The sequence below is a fragment of the Somniosus microcephalus genome, unplaced genomic scaffold (genome assembly GCF_052327205.1).
Source record: "Somniosus microcephalus isolate GS21.2 unplaced genomic scaffold, FLI_Smic_1.0 unresolved_chr7, whole genome shotgun sequence".
Lineage (NCBI taxonomy): Eukaryota > Metazoa > Chordata > Chondrichthyes > Squaliformes > Somniosidae > Somniosus > Somniosus microcephalus.
In genome coordinates, this window is record NW_028225185.1 from 27,852,103 (window position 1) to 27,862,405 (window position 10,303).

The 10,303-nt window shown below is 49.2% G+C and overlaps 1 protein-coding gene across 3 annotated transcripts in view; it reads right to left on the minus strand.

Moving 5' to 3' along the window:
- Window positions 1-8,426, minus strand: part of LOC147086680 (lysine-specific demethylase 5C-like) — a 72,524-nt gene extending 64,098 nt beyond the window's left edge. For 2 of the 3 annotated variants that reach the window (XM_085978816.1, XM_085978815.1), the window contains exons 1-3: window positions 8,225-8,426; window positions 6,910-7,068; window positions 632-751 (exon numbers count right to left, since the gene is read on the minus strand). In XM_085978816.1, coding sequence (XP_085834942.1) covers window positions 632-751; window positions 6,910-7,068; window positions 8,225-8,266 — 321 coding nt within the window. In that variant the 5' untranslated portion in view covers window positions 8,267-8,426. The remainder of the gene's footprint in view (window positions 1-631; window positions 752-6,909; window positions 7,069-8,224) is intronic. The other variant, XM_085978818.1, reaches the window with a different exon arrangement.
- Between the last annotated feature and the right edge of the window lie 1,877 nt (window positions 8,427-10,303).

Consider the following 10,303-nt stretch of genomic DNA (forward strand, 5'->3'; position numbering starts at 1 on the left):
TTTGAAAATTTTGAGCCAAATGCTAATTGGGATTTCTATTTGGATTGATTTTTTGATGGCATAGAAAGCCCTTCTTGCTTTCTCTTTTAGTTCATTCACAGCCAGTTTGAAGTTTCCCGTAGAACTGATTTTTAAGCCCAAGTATGTGTAGTTAGTGGTTTGTTCAATTTTGGTTGTTCCTACTGTGAAATTTATTTTGGGTCCCTGATGTTTGGATCTTTGCTGGAACACAAGGACTTTGGTTTTTTGGGGATTTATTGTCAGGGCCCAAGTCTGGCAGTACGACTCCAGCAGGTCCAGGTTCTGCTCACGCAGATATCAAGGTACAATCAGGATCAGCTGGGGAGCTCCCATGTCCTGCAGTCCAACAGCTGGTGACACTCCCCGGCCAAGCTCGCACCCTTCAGTCGCCCGCGGACCACGTGCTTCAGAAGGAGCCCAGAATTTCGGCAGGGGGTATCATCAGGAGAATTGCGAGCGCTCCACAAGGTCTGTTTGACACTCCGGGAGGTTCAGGGAACAAAACTCTACTTCCGAGTGGAAACCTGGGACAGTCCGCCTCGGGCTCGCGACGTGCTGCCACCGCACCCACACAGCGCTCCGCCGCCACCCTAGGGCGGCGCATACTTACGTGAACCGGCATGTTGAAGTAATCGGATTTGAAGGTGTCCGCCATCTCGCCGAAGCTCTGAAGCGTGTATTCTCTCGTCGCTTGTTCGAAACCGAAGGCCTCCGCCGGCTTCTTACACTCCTGGGTTAACAGGCAGATCGATTATTCATTAGGCAATGTTGTACCGGCCAACTGTGGTTAGTCTAAAAGCTTTTTATACAATAGACACCTGGCCCCGAGGTATGATCAGCAAGTTCGCAGGTGACACGAAAATTGGTGGAGTGGTAAATAGCGAGGAGGGAAGCCTCAGGCTACAGGACGATATAGACGGGTTGGTTAAATGGGCAGAACAGTGGCAAATGGAATTTAACCCTGAAAAGTGTGAGGTGATGCATTTTGGGAGGACAATCAAGGCAAGGGAATACACAGAGGATCAGAGGGACCTTGGTGTGGATGTACATAGATCCCTGAAGGCAGCAGGACATGTAAATAAGGTGGTTAAAAAGGCATATGGGATACTTATATTCTATGCTTCGGCTAATGAAGGCAAGAGCAGGGAGGTTATGATGGAGCTGTACAAAATGCTAGTTAGGCCACAGCTGGAATACTGTGTGCAGTTCTGGTCGCCACACTATAGGAAGGATGTGATTGCATTGGAGAGGGTGCAGAGGAGATTCACCAGGATGTTACCTGGGCTGGAGCGCTTCAGCTATGAAGGTCTGTCACTGTATAACACTGGGGTACAGTACTGGTGGGTACAGGTCTGTCACTGTATAACACTGGGGTACAGTACTGGTGGGTACAGGTCTGTCGCTGTATAACACTGGGGTACAGTACTGGTGGGTACAGGTCTGTCGCTGTATAACACTGGGGTACAGTACTGGTGGGTACAGGTCTGTCACTGTATAACACTGGGGTACAGTACTGGTGGGTACAGGTCTGTCACTGTATAACACTGGGGTACAGTACTGGTGGGTACAGGTCTGTCACTGTATAACACTGGGGTACAGTACTGGTGGGTACAGGTCTGTCGCTGTATAACACTGGGGTACAGTACTGGTGGGTACAGGTCTGTCACTGTATAACACTGGGGTACAGTACTGGTGGGTACAGGTCTGTCACTGTATAACACTGGGGTACAGTACTGGTGGGTACAGGTCTGCCACTGTATAACACTGGGGTACAGTACTGGTGGGTACAGGTCTGTCACTGTATAACACTGGGGTACAGTATTGGTGGGTACAGGTTTGTCACTGTATAACACTGGGGTACAGTAGTGTTATAGTGACAGACCTGTATCCACCAGTACTGTACCCGTGTTATACAGTGACAGACCTGTACCCACCAGTACTGTACGCCAGTATTATACAGTGACAGACCTGTACCCACCAGTACTGTACCCGTGTTATACAGTGACAGACCTGTACCCACCAGTACTGTACCCCAGTGTTAGTGACAGACCTGTACCCACCAGTACTGTACCCGTGTTATACAGTGACAGACCTGTACCCACCAGTACTGTACCCGAGTTATACAGCGACAGACTTGTACCCACCAGTACTGTACCCCAGTGTTATACAGTGACAGACCTGTACCCACCAGTACTGTGCCCCAGTGTTATATAGTGACAGACCTGTACCCACCAGTACTGTACCCCAGTGTTATAGTGACAGACCTGTACCCACCAGTACTGTACCCCAGTGTTAGTGACAGACCTGTACCCACCAGTACTGTACCCGAGTTATACAGCGACAGACTTGTACCCACCAGTACTGTACTCCAGTGTTATACAGTGACAGACCTGTACCCACCAGTACTGTACCCCAGTGTTATACAGCGACAGACCTGTACCCACCAGTACTGTATCCCAGTGTTAGTGACAGACCTGTACCCACCAGTACTGTACCCCAGTGTTATAGTGACAGACCTGTACCCACCAGTACTGTACCCCAGTGTTATACAGAGATAGACCTGTACCCACCTGTACTGTACCCCAGTGTTATAGTGACAGACCTGTACCCACCAGTACTGTACCCCAGTGTTATACAGTGACAGACCTGTACCCACCAGTACTCTACCCATGTTATACAGTGACAGACCTGTACCCCCAGTACTGTACCCCAGTGTTATACAGAGACAGACCTGTACCCACCAGTACTGTACCCCAGTGTTATAGTGACAGACCTGTACCCACCAGTACTCTACCCGTGTTATACAGTGACAGACCTGTACCCACGAGTACTGTACCCCAGTGTTGTACAGAGACAGACCTGTACCCACCAGTACTGTACCCCAGTGTTATACAGAGACAGACCTGTACCCACCAGTACTGTACCCCAGTGTTATACAGTGACAGACCTGTACCCACCAGTACTGTACCCCAGTGTTATAGAGACAGACCTGTACCCACCAGTACTGTACCCCAGTGTTATACAGAGACAGACCTGTACACACCTGTACTGTACCCCAGTGTTATATAGTTCTCCGTGGTGTCCTGGGGCCAATATGTATCCCTCAATCAATATCACAAAAACAGATTATTCGATCCTCATAGAATCATAGAAAGTTACAGCACGGAAGGAGGCCATTCGGCCCATCGTGTCCGCGCCGGCCAACAAAGAGCTCTCCAGCCTAATCCCACTTCCCAGCTCTCGGTCCGTAGCCCTGCAGGTTGGAGCATCCCAAGTGCACATCCAAGTACTTTTTAAATGTGGTTAGGGTTCCTGCCTCTACCACCCTTTCAGGCAGTGAGTTCCAGACCCCCACAACCCTCTGGGTGAAGAAATTTCCCCTCAAATTCCCTCTAAACCTTCCATCAATTACTTTAAATCTGTGCACCCTGGTTTTTGACCCCTCTGCTGAGCGAAATAGGTCCTTTCTCTCCACTTTATCTAGGCCCCTCATAATTGTATACACCTCAATAAGGTCTCCCCTCAGCCTTCTCTGTTCCAAGGGAAAACAGACCCAGCCTATCCAGTCTTTCCTCATAGCTAAGATTCTCCACTCCTGGCAACATCCTTGTAAACCTCCTCTGTATCCTCTCTAGTGCAATCACATCTTTCCTGTAAACACATTGCTGTTCGTGGAAGCTTGCTGTGCGCAAATTGGCTGCCGTGTTTCCTGCATTACAACAGTGATCACACTTCAAAAAGTACTTCATTGACTGTGAAGCGCTTTGGGACGTCCTAAGATGGTGAAAGGTGCTGGAGAAATACAAATTCGTTCTCTCTTGCTCAGGGGAGCCAAGAGGTGAAGCCCAGTCTCTTGATCTTCCCTCCCATTCCCCCCACTATAGAAACATAGAAGATAGGAGCAGGAGCAGGAGCAGGCCATTCGGCCCCTCAAGCCTGCTCCGCCATTCAATGCGATCATGGCTGATCATCCAAATTCAGTACCCTGTCCCTGCTTTCTCCCCATATCCCTTGATCCCTTTAGCCTTAAGAAATATATCCAACTCCGTCTTGAATATATTTAATGAATTGGCCTCAACTGCCTTGTGTGGTAGAGAATTCCACAGGTTCACCACTCTCTGGGTGAAGAAATCCCTCCTCATCTCTGTCCTAAATGGCTTACCCCTTATCCTTAGACTGTGACCCCTGGTTCTGGACTCCCCCGCCATCGGGAACATCCTTCCTGCATCTAGTCTGTCTAGTCCTGTTAGAGTTTTATAAGTTTCAATGCGATCCCCTCTCATTCTTCTAAACTCCAGCGAGTGCAAGCCCAATCGACCCAATCTCTCCTCATACGTCATTCCTGCCATCCCAGGTATCAGTCTGGTGAATCTTTGCTGCACTCCCTCCATGGCAAGAACATCCTTCCTCAGATATGGCGACCAAAACTGCACACAATACTCCAGGTGTGGTCTCACCAAGGCCCTGTACAACTGCAGCAAGACATCCTTGCTCCTGTACTCGAATCCTCTCGCTACGAAGGCCAACATACCATTTGCCTTCTTAACTGCCTGCTGCACCTGCATGCTTACCTTCAGCGACTGGTGCACAAGGACACCCAGGTCTCGTTGCACTTCCCCTTCTCCCAATCTGTTGCCGTTCAGATAATCTGCCTTCCTGCTTTTGCCACCAAAGTGGATAACCGCGCATTTATCCACATTATACTGCATCTGCCATGCTTCTGCCCAATCACCCAACCTGTCCAAATCATACTGGAGTTTCTCGGCATCCTCCTCACAGCACACACGCCCACCCAGCTTTGTGTCGTCTGCAAACTTGGAGATATTACATCTAGTTCCCTCGTCTAGATCATTAATATATATTGTGAACAGCTGGGATCCTAGCACCGATCCCTGCGGTACCCCACTATGTGTGGCTAATTTACAGTCACAGCTCCCTAAAACTTCCCCAGCCCACCAGATGCCGTCCTACTCTTCCCATTGATAATACACAGTGCCCCAAAGCTACCGGAGAGAAACGCCAAACGCCTTTTCCCCTCGCTCATAAGTAAAGCTTTTCCTGGTTACCATTCACGAAGCTCTGGTTAATAAGGCCATAATAAAGCAAACCTAGCACTGGAGTTTATTTCCAGAGGGATAGGATTGAAAAGCAGGGAAGTTATGTTAAACTTGTATCGAACCCCGGTTAGACCACACTTGGAGCACCGTGCACAGTTCTGGTCTCCATATACCTTGGTTAGACCACACTTGGAGCACTGTGCACAGTTCTGGTCTCCATATACCTTGGTTAGACCACACCTGGAGCACTGTGCACAGTTCTGGTCTCCATATACCTTGGTTAGACCACACTTGGAGCACTGTGCACAGTTCTGGTCTCTATATACCTTGGTTAGACCGCACTTGGAGCACTGTGCACAGTTCTGGTCTCTATATACCTTGGTTAGACCGCACTTGGAGCACTGTGCACAGTTCTGGTCTCTGTATACCTTGGTTAGACCACACTTGGAGCACTGTGCACAGTTCTGGTCTCCATATACCTTGGTTAGACCGCACTTGGAGCACTGTGCACAGTTCTGGTCTCCATATACCCTGGTTAGACCGCACTTGGAGCACTGTGCACAGTTCAGGTCTCCATATACCTTGGTTAGACCACACTTGGAGCACTGTGCACAGTTCTGGTCTCCATACACCTTGGTTAGACCTCACTTGGAGCACTGTGCACAGTTCTGGTCTCCATATACCTGGGTTAGACCACACTTGGAGCATTGTGCACAGTTCTGGTCTCCATATACCTTGGTTAGACCACACTTGGAACACCGTGCACAGTTCTGGTCTCCATATACCTTGGTTAGACCACACCTGGAGCACTGTGCACAGTTCTGGTCTCCATATACCTTGGTTAGACCACACTTGGAGCACTGTGCACAGTTCTGGTCTCCGTATACCTTGGTTAGACCGCACTTGGAGCACTGTGCACAGTTCTGGTCTCTGTATACCTTGGTTAGACCACACTTGGAGCACTGTGCACAGTTCTGGTCTCCAAATACCTTGGTTAGACCTCACTTGAAAGGAAAGCATGAACAGGCTGGGTCTCTTTTCTCTCTTTTTTTAATATTCGTTCACGGGATGTGGGCATCGCTGGCAAGGCCGGCATTTATTGCCCATCCCTAGTTGCCCTCGAGAAGGTGGTGGTGAGCCGCCTTCTTGAACCGCTGCATTCTTGAAGAGAGAATGCTGAGGGCTGACCTGATAGAGGTCTTTTAAATTATGAAAGATTTTGATAAGAGTAGATAAGAGAGAGTGTTTCCACTTGTGGGGGAGACCAGAACTGGGGGCCGTCGATATAAGAGAGTCACTAATAAATCCAATGGGGAATTCAGGAGAAACTTCTTCACCCAGAGAGTGGTGAGAATGTGGAACTCGCTACCACAGGGAGTGGTCGAGGCGAATAGTACAGCTGCATTTAAGGGCGAAGCTGGATAAACATACGAGGGAGAAAGGAATAGAAGGATATGCTGATAGGGTGAGGCTCGAATGGAGCAGTAACGCCAGCACGGACTGGCTGTTTCCGTGGCTGCAAATCCAGTGTAAAAGCTTGCGAGGGAAGGAAAGTCACTGGGTTGGGGAGGGGGGGGGGGGAAGGGACTGGGGTACTTTCTGTCCCCTCCCTTCCCCGGGTATCTATTCTCAACAAAAAACAACATACAAGCCTCGGTGTGTCCTGGGGAATGCTCCAGTTAGGGGGACACTCTCAATCTCCTCTGTCTGCAACCCTGGGTGGGGGACGGGCAACCCAAAAAAAACGCCCCACCAGCTGCTTCACTTCGGATGCGACTGAACGCATGGCACTTATGTTTTTTTTTAAATAAGAAGAAAGTCTGGGCCTTACTTCGACGACGCACTTTGGGCAGCGCCAGTCTCCTCTGGGGATTTCCGGGAGCGGCGGGATGAGGCAGAAGGTATGGTAACTGTCCTCACAGCCTTCACACAGAACCAGCTTCTCGTCCTCGACCCCATGGGAGCAGATTATACAGGTGTACGAGCCCATCTGGAAAAACGAGAGAGAGAGAGAGACAGAGAGAGAGAGAGAGAGAGAGAGAGAGAGAGAGCAGGAGATGCAGAGCTCGATGGCGGGGGGGGGGGGGGGGGGGGGGGCGAAAAAAAATAACCCACGACAACTTCAGCATCGTCAGGAGGCGATTCGGTTCAGTATTTGAAGGCGGCGGCGAGAGTGCGAGGAGGAGGAACGCTCCCAACAGTCAGTTATAACACACACCCGGGCTTGGCTCGCACCAGGACCCTGCAGATTAACCTTCAGTTCCTGGAGACGCCAGGGCAATTCCTCCCTCTCTACGATCTAAATAAATCAAACATGCCTTCTGGGCCAAATAGGTAAAAAAAAATAATCTCAAAACACGGCAACAATTTAAAACTTAATCTGAGGGACTGAAGACCGGAGATGACATCACACAACGTTCAAATTTAGCAACAGGTTGATGGGATGTCAGTCCGAGGCCCCATGGACGTAGAAGAACTCGCTATGTAGAAAACCGTTTCCTCATCTCCCCTCTGGTTCTTTTACCGATTCTCTTCAATCTGTGTCCTCTGCTTACCGACCCTCCTGTCACTGGAAACAGTTTCTCCTTATTTACTCCATCAAAACCCTTCATGATTTTGAACACCTCGATTAAATCTCCCCTTAACCTTCTCTGCTCTAAGGAGAACAACCCCAGCTTCTCCAGTCTCTCCACATCACTGAAGTCCCTCATCCCTGGGACCATTCTGGGCAATCTCCCCTTAACCTTCTCTGCTCTAAGGAGAACAACCCCAGCTTCTCCAGTCTCTCCACATCACTGAAGTCCCTCAGCGCAGATTGAACCTGGGATCTTTCTGCCCTTTCTGGTTCAGCTCACTCACCGCCGTGCTCCCAACAGCTGACCAGTGCCCCCCAAGGGCTCGGCCCTTCTCGTTAAACAGTGAAGAGAGAAATCACATTTAACGGAGCGACTCGAGGTCCAGCCGGCGGGGGGGCGCCGGGAACTCGATCGCAATCCGGCGTCCTCCGTTAAAAAGCTCGCTCTTAGCAAAAGGAACCGAACTTGTGAGCAGAATGCAGAAGTGGAAAGGTGAATTCCTCGCCGGTGCTTCAGGGCGAGCTCGAGTTTACATCGGAGGGGGGGAGAAAAGCAACTGCGTTTACTTACAAGCTGGGTGGAGGCGTTGCCCTTCCTCAGCCTCATGGTCATCTTGCCACAGGGGGTCGGCGCTCAGCTTTTCATCCTTGACCTGCGGGCGAGACTCCAGGGCGCAGGAGTCCACGGTCTGCTCGCCCAGGATCTCCTCCTTCACCACCAGGGTGGGCGGGCAGTCCAGGCAATCCTTCTCTGTCGACGGGAAGAGGAGCAACTTCAAAGCAAATACAGGCGAGCAAGACCTTTATTGTGTGGGGAAGGGAAGGTAGGAGAAGAGGAACACTGCCTCGCCGCAAGAACACTGTCCCCTCTGACGGGGAGTGCCAGCGGGCTCCTTCACCAGACTGGGGGGGGCGCGCCCAAAGCAGGGCAGCAAAGGATGGACACTCCCTTCCCCCAGGAAGATTCCTGTTCAGCAACTTCCCACATCATGCCAACACATAGCATGGGAGGAGGCAGGGGGAGGAAAGAGACACACAGACAGGGCGGCAGGGCGGGGGCTGCAGAGGGAGAGAGAGAGAGAGAGAGGGGGGCAGAGGGAGAAAGAGAGAGAGGGGGGCAGAGAGAGAGAGAGAGAGAGGGGCACAGGGAGAGAGAGACAGAGAGACAGAGACAGAGACAGAGAGACAGAGACAGAGAGAGAGAGACAGAGAGAGAGAGAGAGAGAGAGAGAGAGAGAGAGAGAGAGAGACAGAGAGAGAGAGAGAGAGAGACAGAGAGACAGAGAGAGGTTGAAACAGAAATGCATTTCCTCCTAAAATGCGAAAAATTCAACACATCAAGAAACATATTATTCAACAAGCTAAGCCAAACAACCCCAGATTTCAAGGAACTGGATGATCTGTCAAAATTGAGATTAGTCCTAGGAGAAGGAGACAGACCATACCTTGGGGCCAAATATGTAACAACATGTCACAACCTGAGGACTGTTTAAAATTAAGACTGTTTAAAATTAATATTGAACGTACCAAATAAAGTACAAAGACTGTTTAAAATTAATATTGTTTAAAAGTAAAATTGTATGTACCCAACAAATGTCAAATCGATTGACACCTACAGAATGTTAGAAAACTGTACCTTTTTGCAATGTAAGCTTTGGCAATATGGTTCTCTGTAAACTTTCATGCCAATAAAGCATTTGAATTGAAATTGAGAGAGAGAGAGAGAGACAGATACATATACATAAATGAATTAGCAGACATGCTGGAGCAAAGCGAGTCACCAGGTCTCCGTCTCCTTGATGGAGAAGTGAAATCCCTGTTCTATGCGGACGACCTGGTTCTGCTGTCTCCCACAGAACAGGGATTACAGCAACAACTAGACCTACTCGACAAATACTGCCAAAATTGGGCTCTAACAGTAAATCTAAAGAAAACCAACATCATGATTTTTCAAAAAAGGCCCAGATGTCAGGAAAACAAATACCAATTTACCCTCAGTGATACCGCTATAGGACACACTATGAGCTACACCTACCTTGGTCTAACTATTACAGCATCAGGGAGCTTCAGCATAGCAGTGAATGCACTAAAAGAAAAAGCCCGAAGAGTCCTATATGCAATAAAAAGAAAATTCTACAACATCCAAATCCCAATCAAAATCTGGCTCAAAATATTTGACAGCATAATCCTGCCCATTGCACTGTACGGTAGTGAAGTATGGGGCCCGCTAAATCACCAAAGCTACACTAAATGGGAAAAACACACAATAGAAGCCCTACATGCAGAATTCTGCCGAAGCATCCTTCGCACCCAAAGAAAACGCCAACAAATGCATGCAGAGCCGAACTAGGCAGATACCCACTGATAATAAACATCCAAAAACGAGCACTAAACTTCCTAAATCACCTCAAATCTAGCTCCCCAGACACCCTTCATTTCAAAGCCTTTCAGACCCAAGAGCTAAACCCAGAAAAGAGTCCCCTGAGTCAGCTGCTACTGAAACTAAGTACTCAGCCGGACCCTGACCAGCCCCAGACCAACACAGCCGTCCAAACACCAATCCGAGTGAACCAAATCATTAAAAAATGCAAGAAACCTACCTGGAACATTGGAACAAAATAACCGAAAGCCAAAGCAGATTAGAATGTTA